This window comes from Triticum aestivum, chromosome 4D, assembly GCF_018294505.1.
Source record: "Triticum aestivum cultivar Chinese Spring chromosome 4D, IWGSC CS RefSeq v2.1, whole genome shotgun sequence".
Taxonomy (NCBI): domain Eukaryota; kingdom Viridiplantae; phylum Streptophyta; class Magnoliopsida; order Poales; family Poaceae; genus Triticum; species Triticum aestivum.
The window spans coordinates 117,657,954-117,679,298 of NC_057805.1; the positions used below are offsets into that span (position 1 = coordinate 117,657,954).

Below are 21,345 nucleotides of genomic sequence, written 5' to 3' on the forward strand. Positions count from 1 at the left end.
CAAGCTCTGATGTGCAGCAACAGGTGCCCCCTGCACCTATCATTCTTATTGATGGGGCTGAACCTGTGAACCAAAATGATCTGATGGAGATTGCACCGGATCTGGAGGATGCTAGTAACTGGGCAATTGTGGTCTATCAACCTCCTGTATTTGAGGTTCAAGCTTTGGATCAACCTGCGATTAAGGTCCCCTTTGGTCCCCCTTTGCCACCTAAATGATCTGGAGGCGATCGTTTGAAAACCTGTTGAATGCACCAGTTGTGTTTGAGGTGACAAAACCATTGCTGCCTAAACCTCTGTCACCGGTCACTTTGTCAAAGAGAAACTGGGATTTTGCTTTCCAGCAAGCTGATCTTCCTCTGTTGGCGTGGAAGGAGCCAGAACCAGCTCGACCTATGGCTAGGGCTTTATTTGTGGATGATGCTGAGAGGGCTACGCCTGATGTTGTCCCTTCTCCCTCTGTGCGAGTAAAAACGAGGAGGCCTCGCAAAACTCTGGCGCCAACGCCTCTCGTTGAAACCTCTGTTCGAAGATGTACCAGAAGTTCGGCCCAGCGTGATGGGTTTAAGCCCACTTTCCATGAGCTGGTTTCGCAGCCCAAGAAGAAGAAGCCCAAGGCCAAGCCCCTTTCTCCAGAGATGCCTAATGACCCTGCACATGAAGAAGTTCCTCCACCTACTCCCGTAAGTAATCTGCAAGTTATTGGCAAGGAGCTGGAGATTGATGCAACACTGCTCACTGAGGATGCACTTATGGTGGACCCTGCTGCTGCCACAAATCATGCCACCAATGAATAGTGTGCTTTTCATATGTTGGGTTTTGCAAGCCCATAAATTTGCTTTCTGCGTATGGTTTTCTTTTTCTGATCCTTGGCAATGTAATAATGTTGGTTCAGACCTTTATGTGCTTTTTGGGCATATGACATTGTGTGTCATGTGGTTTGGGGACTTGTTTATGCTCTTTATTTATGAATACTCAATGTAGAAGCTGGAATGTCCTGTGCTGGAATGTCAGGGGTTTAAATTCCGAGACTAGGCAAAGAGCTGTTAGACAAAAGATTGATGAAAGTCACTGTGTTATTGGTTGTCTACAAGAAACTAAATGTGCTTCATTCGATTCCAGAACAATTAAAAGCTTTTGCCCTAAGAGATTTGACAGCTTTGCTTTCTCTCCTTCTTTGGGGGCCTCTGGTGGAATTCTGGTTGTTTGGAACTCATCTATTTTTGATGGGACTTTATTGGAAGTCCAACAATTTGCAGTGGTGATTGAGTTTGTTTCCAGGCAAAACAATGAGAGGTGGACACTTGTGGTTGTTTATGGTCCTTGTCAGGGGGGAGCTAGGGATAATTTTGTAACCTGGCTGTATCACCTGAATATTCTTGTGGATGAAAATTGGCTGCTGCTGGGGGATTTTAATTTCTTGCGATCTTTGGATAACAGAAACCTACCTGGTGGTGATTTGAATGACATGTTCATCTTTAATGAGATTATTGGGCACTTAGGTCTTTTGGAGTTGCCCATCAAAGGCAGATCTTACTACATTGGGTTACCAGTGGGAACTACTAGGCCTAAAATGGTGGATTTTATGCCATTGGTGGACTGCATGGAGAGGAGAATGACAACTAGCTCATCTTTTTTAAATCAGGGGGAAAGACTGCAATTTCTGAACTCTGCCTTGTCTTCTATGCCCATTTTTTCCTTTGCAGTTTGGCTGTTCCTGCTGGAATTCTGAAGCAATTGGAGAGAATTCAGAGGCAATGCCTCTGGAGGAAGAATAGGGGGGAGCCAGCCCCTTCACTTGCTGTTTGGGACCTTATTAGCAGGCCAAAAAACAAGGGAGGCCTTGGTATTCTTAACCTTGGTGTTCAGAATGTTGCACTTCTGCTCAAACATGCAAATAGCTTTCTTAATAAAAAGGATCTCCCATGGGTGTCCTTAATTTGGGATTCCTACTATCATGGCAGAGTACCACAAGGAACTTCTGATTATGGCTCTTTCTGGTGGAAGGATATATGCAAGGTCATGCAAAACTTTCGGAAGTGTGCTTGGGTTCAGATTAATGAAGGGGACACTGCCCTCATGTGGTCAGACAACTGGCAGCTTGATGATCAGATGTCTAGCCTTCAATTCAGATTTCCTAGGCTCTTTTCCTATGTCAAGGACCCCTGGATCACTGTTAAAGAGTTCTTGGACTCTCAGGACATGTTCCAGCACTTCCACCTCCCTTTGTCCAGCCAGGCTTTTGATGACCTGACCACTCTCCAGTCTTTGTTGGACGGCCACAATAGAGCACCTGGGTCCAAGGATATCTGGTTTTGGAATGGCACTGCCAAGGGATACACACCAAAGTTGTTTTACTCACATACTTTTGCATCAGAGTCCTTCAACCCCTTTGACAACTTGGATCTGGAAGTCCTCCTGTACAATGAAAATCAAAGTATTCGCTTGGATGCTTATTATGGACAGGTTGAACACTAAGGACATGGTGGAAAGGAGGCATTGGCATTTGGAGGATGGAGTAAATTGTCTTCTTTGTCCTTTGCAGACTAGGGAAACAAAAGATCATCTGTTCTTTAATTGCAATTTTAGTGTCAGAGTTTGGAACTACCTGCAAATTGATTGGTCATCTGGTGACTCCATGGCTGATTTGGTTATTAATGCTAGCAGGAGCTTTGGGAAGCCCTTCTTCACTGAAGTGGTGTTTATTGCTTGCTGGAATATCTGGATTATCAGGAATGCTGAGGTCTTCAGGCATGAGAGAGCTGGTTTTAATAAATGGAGAAGTGCATTCATCCATGCTATTAGCTTAATGCAATATAGAGTGAAAGCTGCCTACAAGGATGATCACCTTAGATGGATCTCATTTCTGCCACCTTGAGGCCAATATTTTGTAATTTTAACTTGTTTCTTCTCCTTCTTCCCTTAGTTTAGTTTGATTACCTCTTGTAATCCCCCATAGTACTTGTACTTGCTCTTTTTTTTCAATAAAGTTTTGATATGCCGTGGGGGTTTCCCCTACAGTTCCCAGTCAAAAAAAAACATACCCACTTGAACAGACTAATTCCCAAATCCATCACGGACCATAAAGACGATTGCCCCGTCGCGGAAGAATTTAAAACTTCCTTTATTCAGCATCACCGTCACCGCCGCCAAAGGCAAGACGTCGAATGACCCACAATCCTAAGCTACTAGGGCCCTAACCTAAAGTTAAAACGACCGCACGCGCGGGATTCGGCGATCCCCCTCACCACTGACGACCAAGAGGTCGCCAACGAAGGGAAGCCGCCGGAAGGATCGGCTCCTTGGCGGCGGCTAGGGTTTCTGGCTGCTCGCGTAGGAGGAAAGCGATTCGGAAGCCAACCCAATACCTTTTCTAGTTTGTTTATCGCGTACAATATTATAGACATTGATTTTTTTATGAAAACTTGATCAAGCCTAAGAATATATTTTTCAGAAAAAATAACAATATTGTGTTCCAAAAAAAAGAAAAAATAACAATATCTACAAAACTTGTATGCGTCACATTTTGATTTTTTAAATGAATTCTGAGAAAGTTAGTTAGTTTTCTTTTTATTTTTAGACCAAAATTAGTTTTCTTTTTGAACTACCCAAACTCTGCTGCTCGGGGCCGCTAGGGTTTTACGGCGTCCCATCCCTCCGTCCCGGAGCCGCCGCCTTCTTCGGTCTCTCCTTCCAACCGCGCGCTCCGCCTGCACTCCGTCCCTATTATCGTCCACCCCAAGTCCGGTCGAGCCGTCTTTCAGCCCGCCTCCAGTCACAGACCCCTCACTAATCAGCGATGGCCGGCGCCGTCGGCTTCCTCGCGGACGTGAACGACCACTGGCTTAAGCCACGTCTGCTCCGAGTGGTGGTTGGCGAGCGGATGCCGCAGCCGGGGAGCACCGTCCCTCCGGAGGAGCTTGCCTCCATCCTCGAGGCGGTGCGCACGCACGGCCTCCTCAACGAGGTCCTCCAGGACCCGTCGGACCAAAAGCTCGCCGAGGCGTGGCGCGCCACGGTCGACGCCTGGCTCGAGCGCGTCGGCGAGCTCGTGGAGAGCGACTCAGTATGTTGCCTTATGCCCCCCCCCCCCCCCCCCCCCCCCCCCCCCCCCCCCCCCCCCCCCCCCCGCCGGCACCGTACTTTGCTGATTTAGGCTAATTTGCTACTGTAAAAAAATCTCTCTATCATAATGCTGGACTTGTGTTGCACTTGTATATACTCCTACTAACCCAATGTGACAAGGTGTGCGGATTTGAGCTAGTTGTTGCTATACATCACTGAAACTTAGTTCTGTTATGTTTCCTCAGTGCTACTTGTCATTACTCTCTTTTAAAGTTATTTATCTAGTATGAATTATGCCATCTGGTGAGATAATTTTATTCTGGTATAAGTGTTATATTTTTGTTGTTCTGTTCTGCAGAAACTTTCATGCTCGAACAATATACAACATATTCTAACAATAAAATCTAAACATCTGCAACTGTTTTTCTGATAGCTTTAACAGTTGTTAAATCTTTGATGTAAAAGAAAATGTATCAGACATGCTTTACTAATATTGGCGTCCTCTGTTTATAAATCTTTAGCCATATAGTTGTTGGTTGGGAACTTGTTTTCTTGGCGTGACTTTCCAAGAGTGCAGCAGTGAGCGCTTTGCTGAATCATACTCTGATTGGTTTGAGAAGATTCTGAGGAACTTGCAGGTATTGCACATTGTTTGCCTCAGTTTTACGTGGAATTTTATGTTCTCGTTTTGTTTTTGTTCCGAGCAATTGTGTGCCCCCACCCCCTGGCCCCGACCCCATGTTTCATCACTGTTCTAATGTCTTGAGAATCCCATTATTAACTTCATAAAAAATGTGTTTAAGTTTGTTTGAATTTGTTGAGCTAATTAAATTCCAAGCAGATTATAGACAGGAAGGTAGTGATATCTGGACGTATAGAGATATTCCAGATGTGATCAACCTTTGCTGGAATTACACTTGATGTCATACTATTTGATTGACCTCCTTCATGGATAAGACAACTTCCATGAAATGTAGATATTTCAGATGTGATCAACCTTTGCTGGAATTACACTTGACGTCATACTATTTGATTGACCTCCTTCATGGATAAGACAACTTCCATGAAATGAAATATTTAGATATTCCAGATGTGATCAACCTTTGCTGGAATTACATTTGACGTCATACTAGTTGATTGACCTGCTTCATTGATAAGACAACTTCTATGAAATTAAATGTGATGTTGAGATTTTCTACACCTAGGAGAAAGCAGATGAAGAAGTCTGTCCTTGGCACTGATCTCTGTGGGAGCGATATCCGTGTAAATTTAGTGTCCCTTGGGTTAACTTAAGTCTGTTTGGCTTGACACCTTCTGGCTGCCTGTGTTTGTGGTTGTTCATAACTTTCTTTGTGGATATTGCTATTTTTCTTTATTTCTGGTTATATTGTGATTGTTTTGAGGTCACATCTAAACCGAAGAATGAAATGCCAGTCACCATTTTCTTTATATTTAAATTGTAGGTGTCCAGTCTATTATAAAACTGCATTTGTTCACTATATCACTTTTCTCTAAATTTATTATATATCTGATGCATGCTAAGCTACCACCGCAACCAATCAACCGGAAATTATATTATGTAACGCCATCCATTTGATGTAAATATGAACCTTTATTGGAAAATTATATCACAAATTGAACTTGCAGATTGCATTTGTTCTCATTATTTGACCTATTCTGTATATTTCACCCCCTCCGTCCCATAATATAAGAGCGTTTTTGACACCAGTGTAGTACTTTTGATAGGTGTGTAGTAGTACTAGTTATCTTTATGGCTTCACTGAGCTCATTGGCGTGGTTTTATACACTAGCAAGTTTGAGTGATTGAGATTGAGCATGGCCTATTTCAACAAACCACATCTAAAAAAAAACCACCCTAGTGGAAGTTTTTATCGAAGATCTTAAATAATGCTCCCCAGGAGTTCATATAATCCATAGTCTTCACATCCCCAGAGAAAATTATCTTTCAAGTTCTCTCTTAATGAAACATTCTCATACATTATTATTTATCTGATATATCTTTTTTTTCCTCCTAGCAAGGACCGTCTAGCTTGCAACTTGTTACTGTGGTCTCTTGTACTTCCATGTCTGATCTATTTGCGAGGTATGTCATGAAAGCTATGTCCTTTTACTTGCTCAAGCTGTCAAGCACATAGTTGGATTGTAGGTACTTTGTAGTATTGTGAATGTGATTATTTGAAACTAAAGCTCGACAATATGTCCATATCCATTGCCCTTTCTTTTGTGTGCTACTCTGTTTTGTTCAGTTGAAAGCAACATAATTTGTTCTCTGATTAGATTGGCGAAATTTTTGAACTTAAAGAAAGAGGCATCATCCTTTGCTGGAAGAGTTGTTGAACCATTGCTGCTGCTTTTAAATGAAAATGGTCCAGTGGCAGTATGTTGTTTTCATCCACAGGCTTACTCTGTTTTATTCCAAGCATGCAAGAGTAAATATTTAATCTACTTCTGTCTATATTTGCAGGATGAAGCGATTGATTTGCTAAGGACAGTTATTAAATTGTATCCCTCATCTGTAAATCGACACTACAATAAAGTATGTTTACATTTATGTTGTAATTCATTTCTTATCGTGAATACATATATTCTTCCTCCAGTTTACAGAAAACTTGACGTTTTGGTTACGCGTCTAGCCAAAACTTATAAAACTTTGACTCTTATATCTCTTTAAAATATTTATGTTAGCTACCTGAAATATTTCTACGTGTACCTTTGTCTCGAGAAGTACTTCTATAACATCTAAATTTTACTGGGATTTAGAAATATACTAGCAAACATGCCCGTGCGTTGCAACGGGAGGAAAAAGTTAAATCACACGCCCCTACTCCGTCCCTAGTCTGCTCGATTGTGGAATCAAATTCTGCGGCCAACCACATGCGGGTGTGGCCGAGGGTTGGTCGGCTCAGTTTTATTATTTCTAGTGTTCGTTATACTGCCATGATTGAAAATGATTAAATCGGAAGTTTTTCCCTAAAAATTTAACAAAGTCATTTTACGAGCATATGCATCTGTTGAGGGAAACAATGTGCCTTCCTGACTTTTCATGTAAAAATATCACTAATCTATTCCATAATCCTGGTGAGGGCATATTAATTATTACTTCTCAAATAAATAAGGTGATGGATTTTTGGAGTTTATTTAGCACTGTGACCAAATTTAGTGTACCTGATTCTGCTCGAAACGGATAGGCAGCATATTATGCTCCCCAAGAATCAATTCATTTTTCTTTCACATAAAATAATAAAAAGAAATCACTTCAACTTTTCGCCTCTCGATATTAGGTTAGCATTATTGAACAACATCTGAACTCAATACTGAAACCACAAGGATATATTGCAAAGTTTTAGCCATGCACAACGCAATATGGGCTCATGGACTCCAGGTGTCAGTAGTAGTTGTGTAAGTGGAAGGCACATTACAATTAATCTAAATAAAAGAATAAGACATAGTATTCACTTTTATGTACATTAATCCGCATGCATTAGAAAGAAGAAATTAAGACCTAAGAAAAAAATCAGACTTTGTCATTCGAATTTACATGAGAATGATTAAAATTTTTAGTGCTGATTGAAAAAGCACAAAACACTCACTTACCATGTCTTGGAAAAATAACACACTTCACCCCTTTCTTTTTCTTGTCCACAGTCCATCTTCTCGCTGATCCATCTCTATCCTACCTCCTCGCCCGAGTTACACGACTGAAACCAAGTCAGTTTACTTGGCACCTGAAGTGTGTTTGCATTAACTTCTGAATATAAGTGAAAAGTTTCGACGGTTCAGCCGTTCAGCAATAGTTATATTTGAAAAAAGTGGCATGCACATGTAAAATTGTTTGCTTCCATTTACCTTGAACACTAAATTCCCAGGCTTTCAAAAACAAATGGAGATACATGGAATTTTTTAGGCGCTAACTCCAGTATATATAATACGAGTTTGAGTTAAACCTTAAGACCTGTGCATGAACCAAATAATACCACAATAGCTTCAAATCGGAATAGTAAATAACTACAAATTGTCCAGGTGTATGCAATCGATCATCAAATCTGCAAAGCAATATGACATCGTTCCCAAAACATCTGTTTCAGAGACTAAAACGGATCTAGGTGAAAATTACTGGCCTCGTCACGGTCATGGTTGCCGTCACCAAATTCCAGGAAAAGCTGGCTAGATATCGTCTTCCCATAGCCAACATTGAGTAAAATCATTGATGAAGAGATGCTGGTTAGGCAACAAATGTGACACCATCCGAATCAAATAAGGGCTTAAATTTCCATCATCCGCATATATGCAAGACTCTATACATGTATTCAATTGCCTCCAGGCCAGACGTTTTTGCATACTGGAAGTAGGGATATACTTGATATTCTATACATGTATTCGAGGAAAATGGTGAAGTTTTCGATATCCAAAAGCATCTCGAATGGAGACAGCTCGTCAAATCTGTAGGTGCGGCAAACAACCCTCCAACTGCAGCAAATTTCTGGTACTTAAATGATGTGACCAGAATAATAGATAGCATAGTTAAAAATAAAATCCCCCAAAAAATTACATCTTCTATAAAAGTGGATATTAATATCGTGGTGCACATTCAGAAAGGGCAAAATTTAAAATTTAAAACAATACACAGTTGAGTACTCACCATCCCGTTTGTCATCCAGCATGTGCTGCATATTTACTTACATAAACAGAGCTGCTCAAACGTGCCCACACAGCAGCAGCAGTCGTAGGCTAGACATAAACTCCATTCTCTTATGATAATATATGACTGTTCCGTCGAGCCGCATGATATACAACTATGTTCTTAGCTATTTCATGGAAGTGATTAATTTCGACATAAGCATTATGTTCATCAGTTCATGAATATCTAGTTCTGTTCTCAACCAAGACTCTGGTAGCCAGTAGGGCATTCTACTAAATCCTGATCACACAACTAATGTCCAAGAGCAATTAGGAACAACCAGACCACAGAAGCATATAACTGTGTAAGCATAGACACCAGAGATGGAGCATTTTTCAAAAGTAACTCATTAGGCTTCAAATGTTTGTGTGAGGAGTAAATGATGTCACAGATGAACGTAAGGAAATATCATAGTCAGATGTTCAAAGAAGACGAACAAATTAAAATCATGTAACTAAAGACATAGAAGAATCTTCTTATAAATAAATCAGGCAACCGATCTTTTGTCCGATATTCAAAGAGCTAAGTTTGAATGACTCTTCTATATTATACGATGCTCTGGGCCAACAGATAAATAAGAGCCAAAAAGAGAGTATTATTAAAATTGCATGCATGCCTTATATATACCGTGGGTTATTCTTGAGAAAAATCATGGCTCATGCCTCATGACATTTAGAAGAAAATTTTGGATAACATGTAGGTGCTAGCAGCCTAGCACTTTGCAGAAGGTACAACCTTACAGGTTCACTCAAGCAAAATTATAAGTGTGTAAACAGGCTTGACAATACAACACAATAGCCTTCCTTGTGTAAGCGTGGTTCTCATCCCATGGCAATGGTGGAGAACATGTTTGATAGTTAAGGCCAACATGAATTTAGAAAATCAAGTAAAATATCTATGAGTTCCTTTTTCTTGTGATGACAAGTATCTATGCATTCCTTTACATACTATCAGAAAAGGCATCGTTTAAATTTTCAAGGATATGACATTAAGATGCTTATTGGTCTCTGGAAAATCCTCCATAGGGTCACACACATGACCTCTGGGTAGAGACGAAGGATTGACCAGTGGAGCACACCTTGCTCATCCAACTCGGCTTCTCCAGTCAGTTCATGCTGCTTTCCCAAATCTCGGCCTTCTCTTCTCTATAGCAGCTGAGAGATTCTAACTACATCTAGCCCAGTCAATGACATACATCAGACATTTTTTTTAAAGGAAAATAGATACCCCAAATCACAAAGAACATTACCTATGCCGCGGATAGGGCATTTGCATGAGCCAGCGCTGCACGGGACTGCAACGACTGCACCTTCATCCCGGCACCACTGCACCGGCGCCACGCCATTCCGAATCTGGTCAACTGGGAATATTTCTGCTAAACTTTAAACCCTTAGGTCATCAGTCAGGCAATGAGAAACTGATAATACATACAACCAGTTTACTGGGTAACATGAACTTCAACAATAGTAGCAGGATATTTGCAGCAGGTACTCATGTGATAGGCCAAAGGTATCGAGCAATAGCGAGAAACTGATAATACATACAACCAGTTTACTGGATAACATGAACTTCAACAATAGTAGCAGGATATTTGCAGCAGGTACTACGTGATAGGCCAAAGGAAACATCAAGCAATAGCTTCCAGCATTAACATCTATAGAGCACAGGGGCAAATTAGAAACGTTATCTCTTCTATATCAGCCCAAATTAAAAACTAACTGCAAGATAGCTCTACCATATCAAGTTCAGTTGACGGAAGCTCTCTTTAGGAAAGCATCAGTTGAGCCTTTGTTTGTTCTCTAGCTTGTCTTGTGTACCAAGAGCAGGCCCTTCCTCCCTTGGTGCACTTGAAATTCCTGCACAGAGAATAGAAACCATCAGTGGGTAAAACCTCAACCTACTCCTAGCTAGTAAACGTGACAGAAAGAAAAGGCGGCTACCTTGCTGTAGCCATTTGATGAAGTTGTGCATAACTCCTTCTGGATTACTCCTATGAATCTCCCTAGAATGAAGAAGCGGCGCCAAAGTGCACACCCGCCAACAAAGCCTGACCAGTACCTCTGATGTAGATTTCTAAGCACACCACCTGCATTGATTAAGGACCAAGCAGAAACTTACTACCTCGGCCACAGTTCATGTGTGTGGTGGACAGAGAATCATAGCAGTCATATAAGATACCTGCTCCAGTTGCAGCAGGGGCCCTGAAAGCAGGAACTGAAGGCGCCGCCACCGACGCAGCTACAAGATTCTTTGCAGCCTGTGACACATAAAAATTAACCCGGTCGAATACTGTAATTGTATTCAACAACGGCAACAGCAACGGCAATCGCAGCCCCTAATTTAAGTGGCTCAGAATTTAATCAGTAGCACAAGCCAAAAATTAAAGGGGCATCGATCTAAAACGCAGGCAGCAGACAGTGCCTTGCAGTTGCAGTTTCAGCATCAATAAGCATCAAGTAATAAATGTAAAAAATAAACCTTTGTGTTCCTTTCGAAAGAAATAACCCTCCTAAACCCAGTGAACAAAGCGAAATCATCATATCATAGAGTAAAAGCAACGCAAGCAAATTAAAAAAGACCCCCTGGTTTTCTCTAGCTTGTCTTGGGTACCAATCAGCGAAGCAAACCTATGTTTTATAAATGTGTCACTTCTAAACCTCTGAACATGAATCATCTAACAACCAAAAGAGTGATGAAACTCGTCAGCCCTAACTACAGATGTGGAAGCTAATCTGACTCCTAAAAGCTCCCGCAACCTACAAACAGTAGCAACACAGAATGTCCAAGAACATCCTCATGTGCGACGGCGAAGACATCCATCATCGTGCGGGCTGACGGGCGACGGCCGGAGCTAGAGGAAGTGATGGGAGCGAAGGGAATTGGCTAGCCGGCCGGTCGCCAAACGGGTCGATGAGATGGCTCCATCTGCTGCTCCCGCGCTTCCGCCAGATCCACCCCTTCCCTCATGTTTCCCGAGCTGATCCTCCTCGTCCGATGGCTCCACATCTGCTGCTACCCTGCCTCCATCGATGGCTCCACTTTGATCCAAATCAGAGAAGGACGACTGCAGGAGGTTGGAGATCGAGGAGGCTGATTGGGGACGGATGGGGAAGGGATGGAGAACAGGGCGGTGATTGGACGGAGAGGACGGCCGGCTGAGCGTGGCGGTGGCGGATGGCCGGAGAGGCCGGCGCGCGTGGCGGCGGCGGCGGTGCCGTACCTGTGCGCATCATGGAGAGCCCGTGATCGTGTTTTTTTTTCCGCAAATCTGCTCGCTTGTGCGTTTTTATGACTGCGGGTTGATTACTCAGAACTACATGGGGTTTTCTGCAAAAACGAAACGTTTTCTCTGTTCAGCACTTAAAAAGGGACTGTGGGTTGAATAAGCAGAACCACAGGGACGTTTTTGCAAAAAGGCCGCGACGGTGAGCGGGCGGGCAGAAGCGATAGCCGCTTTATTATTAGGGAAAGATTTTAATAGAAATTAGTGGTCAAAGCTATGTTTTGGAGACCATGTCCATATCCATATCGAAAAGCTTATTGTGAACTGGAGGGGGAGTAGTTTTCTGAGTCTAAAAGGGAGATAAGTTAATCCTTGAGAATAGCTTCGAAGGAAAAGGTTTGGTTAGGTGTTTTAATAAATAAAATTTTGTAAAAGTTGGTTTCTGGGTGATGTAGGATCATAGAGTTGAAAGTTTGGAATATCTATTTTTTGTTACTGAATCGGAACATCTTTATTGATGATCTACATGAGCTACTATCAATATGTCTAATTGTGATTTAAATGTAGGTGCGTGGGACTCAAGAGTTCTTTATGTAACATGTTCCTTTTAGATTTATTTGTCATGTGTCACTTATTTATCATTTTTTAAAATTAGTTTCTACTCCCTCCGTTCCTAAATATAAGTCTTTTTAGAGATTTCAATATGGATTACATACGGAGCAAAATGAGTAAATCTACACTCTAAAATACGTCTATATACATCCGTATGTAGTTCATACTGAAATCTCTAAAAAGACTTATATTTAGGAACGGAGGGAGTAGTACATAGCTCTGAAACTACAGCAAATGTACAACTCCCTACTATTTTACTGGCTGTTATATTATGTCATATTGTGCTTAATTTACACAATTCAGGTTGAATCCACCATTGCAGCAAAGATTATGAGTACAGAAGTCAATGTAAAATTATCAAAGGTGAGCACTGTATGCTTCATGCCTTATCTTCGAATTAATCTTTTCGGGATGCTGTGAAAAGTAACATTTGTGTGTTTTATTCTCCATTTTGATGTTCTTTCTTCTGTCGCTCATTGCCATGAAATGTCTCATTGTGTTGACCAACCTCTGTTTTTTTGCATCTTCCAATCCTTCAGAAATTCGCGAGAGTCTTAGCAATGCTACCTTCTGTCCGAGTATCTGAGGGCACTTGGTCATTGATGATTCAGAAAGTACTGATTGGTATAAACAATCTTCTGAACGATGCTTTTGTTGGGCTGGAAGAAGGTAATGTTTGTCATGAGCTATTTTTATTTTCGGTTGTACCATTTTAGATTGGCTTTGAACAACTTATCTTTGCAGAAAAGAAAGGGCGTGAGATTATGATGCTTCTAGTTCCACCTGGTAATGATCCTCCACCAGTGTTGGGAGATCAAGTAAAGTTGGGAGGCAATCTGCATGTGACAAAGAAATTTGGTGTCTTCACTGTTCCTACCATTTCAGCCCTTGCCCATTGCTGCTGCATGATGCTGACTAGTTATTACCCGGTTCAGGTTTGTCCAAAGCCTCATCTCTTGGTACATTATCATTACTTATTACCTAATGGCGCTGATAAGCTACCATTAAACATTACATTGCTCTAAACCATATTGTTTTACCTGTCATTGTCAAAAAAGGTCACCGTTCCTGGCCGTGCTTTGATAGCTCTGTCACGGAGAGTGCTCTTAGTTGATGGATCATTGCGCAACAAGTTGTTTCCTTCAACTACTTCCTTGCACCAAGAGCTTATTTGTTTTGAGCTTCCATCATTGCATTCATCTTTCTTGGATTTGCTCCATGCAACTATTAAAGGAATGCGAAGGTACCATGTGTATTGCCTCTTATCACTATTATCTAAAACACATCTCAATGTATATTTTCCACTAGTTTTAAGCTTGCATCAAATACAGCAACATAGACACAAGTGTTTGATAATAATACTTGAATTTGAAGTAGCTTCGGAAACTGGATTTATTATAGAAGTTTTTCTAATATTATTCTGGATCTGAATCTGTACTGGAAAAGAAATATCTAAATTATCTACTTGTCATATTGCAGCCAACTTTTACCGCATGCTGCTAATATTGTACGGCTGGTAACTGATTACTTCAAAATCGCGAAGTTACCTACTACGAGGACAAAAGTTTACAGCATTGTTCAGCTGTTGCTGACCTCCATGGGTGTTGGTAGGTGATTCCTTTTGTTTGTTTGTTTGTATGCTCACAGTTGCATGATTTTATATTTTAAGATAAGTTTTTACAGCGAGTTGTTTTGTCATAATTATGTTCAATCATACCTCAGGCTTGAAATGAATATGGGGACTGCCTGTTTACAGAGTCGGTAACAATTTAACAATGATTCCGCTTATTTTAGAGTGGAGATAGAACACTAATTTTTGCCTTTTTTTTCCTGTTGCCACTGCGGAGTATTAAGTTTGAAATGCATCATCCTTCAAATACTTTATCTGTGGCATGTTCTGTTTGCACATGCGGGAAAACTATCATTGGTTTGGGGGATATAGTTTTTCTGTTCAGACAAACTTTTGTCAATGATGCTCTCTCAGAACTCAAATTTAACAACAGGCTAGATCTTTGAGGTATGACCATGCTGCATCCAGGGGCGTATGGTCTAAACATATTCCTCCATGTCTTCAAACATGGAATCCTTAACTTAACATTCACATTCCCTGCACTGGTCTGTCTGGTGTTTTTCTCTGTTGATTGACTGTCATACTTTGAGTTGCGTCCATACAAATGTTTGGTACATAGCCTTGTTCGTCTTTTAGTCGATTGCGAGTCACACCCATGGCTGAATAAATGATGTCTTTTGTTACCAGGAATGTCTCTCCATTTGTTAGAGGTAATAGTCAGCAATGCAGTTGGTGATCTGGATGATAATTGTGTAAAAGAAATGACTCTATTCAGCACAAATCCATCAAAAGGGACTAGTGAATCTTTGTCAAAAAGTTACTCCAAGAAGAGGAAGCAAGAACCACAAATACAAAATTCACATGCCTCGGGTTTGGAGAAAGCAGCAATCAGCCCAAAGAAAATGAAAACCTCTTCCATGCCAACTTCATCGAAGGGAATGACCCCAGAAACTCCAGGAGATGTTAGAATGTTCACACCACTCTGTGTTAAAATAGCTGCACTAGAAACCTTGGAAATTCTTCTGAATGTGGTATGCCTAAAATTTATCTTCCTTTTCTCACATGCCTATTATTTGGATTTTTTCTTATTACTTCCCTTGTTATACTTGTTAGTAGAAAGAGCATAGGTAACTCTGATTTGGGACTCAATTTCTGGTCTGTTATGAATGTAGCTGGCTAGGCTTTACCCCTTGTTTATAGCTGAAAGGAACTACTACAGAACCACCTCATTGGCTTTCTTACAGCCTAAGACTTCTTGACTTGACACACTGACTTTTAGCCTAAGACACAGACTTGACTCACTAGCTTACTACCTAAGGAAAATACTTGACTCATGGACTGACTGCAGCACCATCCCAAACGCGTAGCACGCAGTTCATGGAATTTCACCCACCCTAGTCCTTACGTTAGAATGTCAGTGAGTTGGTCTGTGGTGTTGATGTAGTTGGCTCTGACACTCCCATCCTCCAAGCAGTCCCTGATGAAATGGTACTGTAGATCGATATGTTTGCGGCGTTTGTGGAGGTCCGGGTTTGGCCAGCGCTAAGGCAGACTTGCTGTCCACCATTAGCTCGACTGCCTCAGCTTCTCTCCCATGGAGTTCATCAAGCAGCCGAGCCAGCCAAAGTCCTTGTGTTGCAGCAGATGTGGCAGCCACATACTCTGCCTCAGGCAGGACAGAGCCACCACTCGCTGCTTGAGAGACTGCCAGCTCACCAAGCTGTTACTGAGGAAGAACATCATGCCACTCGTGCTCTTCCTGGTGTCGATGTCGCCGGCAAGGTCACTGTCAATATAGCCAATCAGCCGTGTCTTTCCAGTCTTCCACCTGTAGCGTAGGCCGTAGTAGCTGGTGCCAGCGATATAGTGAAGGATGCGCTTCACTGCCATCATGTGCTCTTGTAGGTTGCTCCATGAAGCGACTCACAAAGTCGATGGCGAATGGCAGATCGGCCTTGTGCTCTTGTGGGCTGCCAACGATCCTTTGATACTCTGTGGCATCCACCTTTGATACTCTGTGGCATCCACCTTTTTCGCTGTGCTCTCACGGCTCAGTTTGAGTTGCCCCTCCATCGGAGTATGAGGTGGGTTGCAGCCTTCCATTCCTCCAAGCTGAATGCGCGAGGCATAGTGTGCCTAACATAGTCTGATGCCATAGCCATCTTGCTGGACTTTGATTCTGAGATAGAATGACAGCAGTCCAAGGTCACTCATCTGGAATTTTGCTTCCAGCTCGTCCTTGAAGCTCTCCACTGCTCCCTTAGATGAACCAGTGATGATTGTTAAGCTTCATGCACTAGCCAACGCAACCAAAAGTTTGAACTGATGGAAAGGGCTAGGCAATCCACATATACACTTCAACACCCCCTCTCACGTGTGACGCGGAAAGTCAACACGTGAACAAACTCAGAGGTATGGCTCAAGAGGCCTATACGTGGACAAAAGGGGGCAGCAGTAATTTTTGAATAAATTGTCAAAGCTAGGACTTGAACTCAAGACCTTAGACTCTGATACCATGTTAAGCTTCATGCACTAGCCAACGCAACCAAAAGTTCGAACTGATGGAAAGGGCTAGGCAATCCACATATACACTTCAACAATGATCAAATCATCCACATAGACTCCAATGAGCACGATTTCATCACCGGTGACGCTCCGGTGGATCGCGTGCTTGCGCCCACTATTTTTGAAGCCAATTTCCTTGAGCGTGCAGTAAAGCTTCGCGTTCCATGCTCGTGGCGCCTGCCTAAGGCCATAGAGGGCCTTGCGCAGCAGCATGACTTTTCCTTCTTCTCCGGTGATGATGAACTGAGCGGCTGCTTCACATAGACCTTCAGTTCTCCATTATGGAAGGCTGATTTTACGTCCATGTGGTGGATGGGTCACCCCTCCTGGGCAGCCAAAGCAAGCAGCAGACGGATGGATTCCATGTGAGCCACAGGCTCAAAGACTTCATCAAAGTCAATGCCGGCTTGCTGCACGAAGCCGCGTGCGACCAGCTGTGCTTTGTGCTTGATCACCTTACCAGTTACATTTTTCTTCAATTTGTAGACCCATTTGAGGCCTACTGGTTGATGCCCATGTGGTAGATTGACGAGCTCCCGTGTCCTGTTCTGCTCCACTGCATCCATTTCCTTGCGCATGGCTGCTTGTCATGCCTTGTCTCTCTCAACTTCTGCAAATTAGCACGGCTCCCCCGTGCTCGATGAGTGCAGCTTGGCATCGAGGTTGCGTGGCGCAAGTCCAGGCAGTGGTTCTCTAATCAGATTCTAGACCATGCGATAGCGAACTGGTGTGTCGCGGTGAGCAGCATCGAGTCGATCATCATCATGTGCTGTTGTTGTGACAAATTCTGGAGTTGCTGGAGCTGATACAGGTGATGGTGGTGTGGCAGGTGAAGTACCCCGAGTCACATGTCCTGTTGACACAGGCTCAGCTCGCCCTGAGCTGGACGCATAGCTGGGCGCCTTCGCTGCGTGAAGGTAGATGTACTGGATATCGAAGTTGCTGCCTGAGCGTGCGCTGTCGTCCGCTCCCCAATACCAGCCACGTTCTTCATCGAAGATGACATAGTGGGCAATGCGGATGCGTCTTGTCACAGGGTCCAGCAGCCAGTACGCCTCACACTTTCCTCATAGCCGATGAACACAGCAGGAGAGCTGCGGTCGTTGAGCTTACTCAGGTTACCTTGTTAACATACGCCAAGCACCCAAAGGTGCGAAGGTTGTAGACAGCCGGCTTTTGGTCTTGCCACGCCTCGCAAGGTGTCTTTCCAGCAAGGGATTTAGTGGGAGCACGGTTGAGCAGGAAGACAGCAGTGCTCACAGCCTCCCCCGAAAATTCAGTTGGCGTGCTCCTCTGTTTCAGCAGAGCATGCACCATTGCCACCACCGTTTAGTTTCGCCGCTTGACGATGCCATTTTGCTGCGGGGCGTAAGCTGCAGAGAAGTGGTGCTCGATGCCTTCATCAGCATTAAGCGGCGAACCTGGTCGAGATAAACTCGCCGCCGTTGTCCGTGTGGAACACGCCCAGTTTGCGTCCGCATTGAACTTCTGCTGCTGCCTGAATTCTTTTGATGACATCAGGTGTGCTGCTCTTGCCAGCCAGGAGCATCACCCACATGTAGCGAGTGGCGTCGACCACAAGCAGCAAGAAGTAGCGCTGTCCTCCAGGTGTCGCCGGTGAAACAGGACCACAGAGGTTGCCCTGAACGAGCTCAAGTAGCTGCTGCGCGCGGTACCTTGCTTGCCGATGAATTGTGCCACGTGACGATGCTTGGTGATGATACGTGTCGCAGAGCTGCTCCATGTGACCCGGCCATGGCAGCCCTCCAATGCGTCGAAATTGAGATGCCCATACCTCATGCCACCGCAAGCCATGTCGTCGTGGCGGGCAGAGAGACATATTGGCCGGATCACCTGAAGATGTAGGAGGTAAAGGCGATTCCGGCCACGTCTAACCCGAATAAGGAGTCAACCTTGCTGATCCCAGATTCGAAGCACACGTCTTGTGATCAGCCCACATGCACTCTCATCTAGCTGACAAATGCTGATGATCGAGTTCTTAAGCCGTGGGATGTAGTGGACACCGCTGAGGGCCTTGTGTTCGCTGTTCTTGCCAATGAATATGATTGTGCCCATGCCGCAGATTTTGACGATGGAGCCATCACTAAAGGACGGTACCGATGATCGTGTGGTCGAGCTCGGCGAAGGCATTGCCGTGGCCTGTCATATGATTGGTGGCACCGGTATCGAGATACCATCCTTTGACCCACTTATCATTGTCACGCAGAGTGTGGTTGCTAAAGCAATTCCTTTTTTTCATCATATATATAGAGTTGGGGAATAAATTGAAATTTATATAGTTTTATTCATATATCAATAAAATATAGGGTTTAGAAGTAATTTTCTTGATTGCTCCCACCCGCTCATCGTTGTCACGCAGAGTGGTTGCTGAAGCAATTCCTTTTTTTTAATCATATATATAGAGTTGGGTAATAACTTGAAATTTATATAATTTGATTCATATGACAATAAAATAGAGGGTTTAGAGGTAATTTTCTTGATTGCCATGCTGAAGATGTAGAGTCCCTTTGGAATGGGGATAGCTTTTATCATGAAATAATGACACTATGCACTACAATATCATTTAGTCATTTGCAATGTTATCTAATTGTCACAATGGTGCTTGGGTCTCAATTGTCTGTGGTTACATTGTCTGATGTATAATTGCAACAATCAGATGTAATGTACATTTTATTGCCTTTCTCAGGGGGGTTCATTGAGGACAGATCACTGGAGGGCAAAAGTGGACTTGCTCCTAATTAACATAGCTACAAGTGCTTGCGACTCAGGAGCAGGGTATGAGCCATCAACAACCAAAGTCGGGGAGACAAGCATATCACACTTTCGACTTGCTTCATATAAGGCATTGCTGGCATCTTTTCTTTCATCTCCTCATGCCCGGCCACTTTATTTAGCCCAAGGAACTGAACTCTTCAGAAAAGGTAAAATCTCATGTCTATCATTTACTCCCTCTGTCCCATAATATAGGACGTTTTTGCAAGCTAATATAGCTTGCAAAAACATCCTATATTATGGGACAGAGGGAGTACTTTTCTGCAGATGGAATAATTAATTTTGTGTCTCGTAATTAATAGATGGTTAATTGAAAGGAAAAAGGGAGAGTTTTGCTTGAACTATCTCTGGATATATACAACAAAAGCAGGCCTTGTACTACTAGCTCTATGACATGGTGCAATCTGCAGCTAGAACAAAAGATAAAATATACTTGGTACATTCATACACATGATTCATGCCTGTCCACGTGAGCGCATGAGCTTGATTTGCCTTTTGGCCTGTCGATTTGGTATATGGAAGGAGTTAGCAGTTGGCTAGGGTGTCTCCATATTTTCATGAAAGTAATAGTGTTGGCTAGGGGGGGGTTCAGATATCCTTTAAAGTAACAACTATCATCTCTTGTTTATTACAGGGAAGCTAGAGATAGGCACTACGCTTGCAGAGTTTTGTTCGCATGCTTTGCTGGCTTTGGATGTTCTTACACACCCTCGAGCCCTTTCTCTAGAAAAGGCAGGTCCTTTAGTTCCTGGACTCAACCGCAGTGAACCAGAAAAGGCAATTTTTGGTACTGGCACATTTAACTTTTCACCATCCGAAGGGCAGCGCCAGGTTATTGCGGATGAAGATACTTATGATGATTGGTTGCCATCCATCAAGGATAATGAACCGACAGAAAAGTCCACTCTTGTAAAAGAAGTTCCGCAAATTGGTTCACATACAATTGCTGAGGCAGTAGAAGATGTTCCTGCATGCAACAGGAGTGATGCCATTATGGTGGTTGCGACCACAGAAAAAACCTCCGAGCCAGTGACAGTGGATAATCCTTCTAGCTCCAATGCTGTTTCAAATCCAATCTACTCAAGGCCACCTGAAACACAGAAAGCCGCAGCTACCCCCTTTCGAGAGGAAAAGCGTGCTGATCATGTTGATTCTCTTCTTCAGAATAAAAGCTCAGCTGCGGTCAACCTACCATTCCGCAATCTGGCAACCTCAGGTGAAAAACCATCTGACCCAGGTGTTGCTGCTCTGAGCAGCTATAAAGATGTCTCTTCGACCCGCTTCATTCAGCCCATCAAGGCAGACTTGTCTGATACAGAGTCAGGAGACTCGATGCCAGAAATACAAGATGGCGACCCGGATTCTGACTATTGAGCTTCCTTCAATCAAGGATAAACATATACCCTTGCCTTTTTTCGTCCATCTTTATCAGCATATCCCTGGGGTCGAGCCATTTTTGCTATATATATGGCTCTGTTTATCTAGGAATGACCATCGGCTTAACGTTCGTGTATCCTGTTGCTTTCCGTACCTCTGACACTTGCATGGTTTGCCAGCGCCTTTGTGCCCAGTGCAAGGAAGATGTGGCAGCTCTGTAGAAAAATTATACGAGGATTAGTTATTTCTTTTTTTTTGAGAACCTGAAGAAGAGGGACAAGTTGACAAACGTTAACCATGAATTCCAAGCCAAAAATCAGTGGTGATACAAACCAGCTGTTCAAGCAGAACAATAATATAAAACGCCAATGGTTAACTGTATAATACTTGCTGAGTTGGGTAGAACTAATTAAGCTAGACTCCGTTCACTAAAGCCTCAGTA

The 21,345-nt window shown here is 43.0% G+C and overlaps 1 protein-coding gene across 1 annotated transcript; it reads left to right on the plus strand.

Annotated features, from left to right (window-relative positions):
- The first annotated feature begins 3,629 nt into the window (after positions 1 to 3,629).
- On the plus strand, positions 3,630 to 21,132 carry LOC123096671 (proline-, glutamic acid- and leucine-rich protein 1). The gene is made up of 13 exons (XM_044518427.1): positions 3,630 to 4,065; positions 4,586 to 4,702; positions 6,101 to 6,168; positions 6,363 to 6,462; positions 6,550 to 6,621; positions 12,902 to 12,961; positions 13,138 to 13,267; positions 13,343 to 13,533; positions 13,657 to 13,841; positions 14,078 to 14,205; positions 14,856 to 15,199; positions 19,441 to 19,675; positions 20,161 to 21,132. The coding sequence occupies exons 1-13, from the start codon at positions 3,799 to 3,801 to the stop codon at positions 20,898 to 20,900; spliced, it is 2,637 nt and encodes an 878-aa protein (XP_044374362.1). The 5' UTR covers positions 3,630 to 3,798; the 3' UTR covers positions 20,901 to 21,132.
- Positions 21,133 to 21,345: the final 213 nt, after the last annotated feature.

Coding starts and splice junctions, on each gene's coding strand:
- LOC123096671 (XM_044518427.1), top strand. CDS start 3,799: ATGGCCGGCGCCGTCGGCTTCCTCGCGGACGTGAACGACCACTGGCTT. Junction 13,842..14,077: donor ACTATTAAAGGAATGCGAAG/GTACCATGTGTA, acceptor GTCATATTGCAG/CCAACTTTTACCGCATGCTG. Junction 15,200..19,440: donor TGGAAATTCTTCTGAATGTG/GTATGCCTAAAA, acceptor TGCCTTTCTCAG/GGGGGTTCATTGAGGACAGA.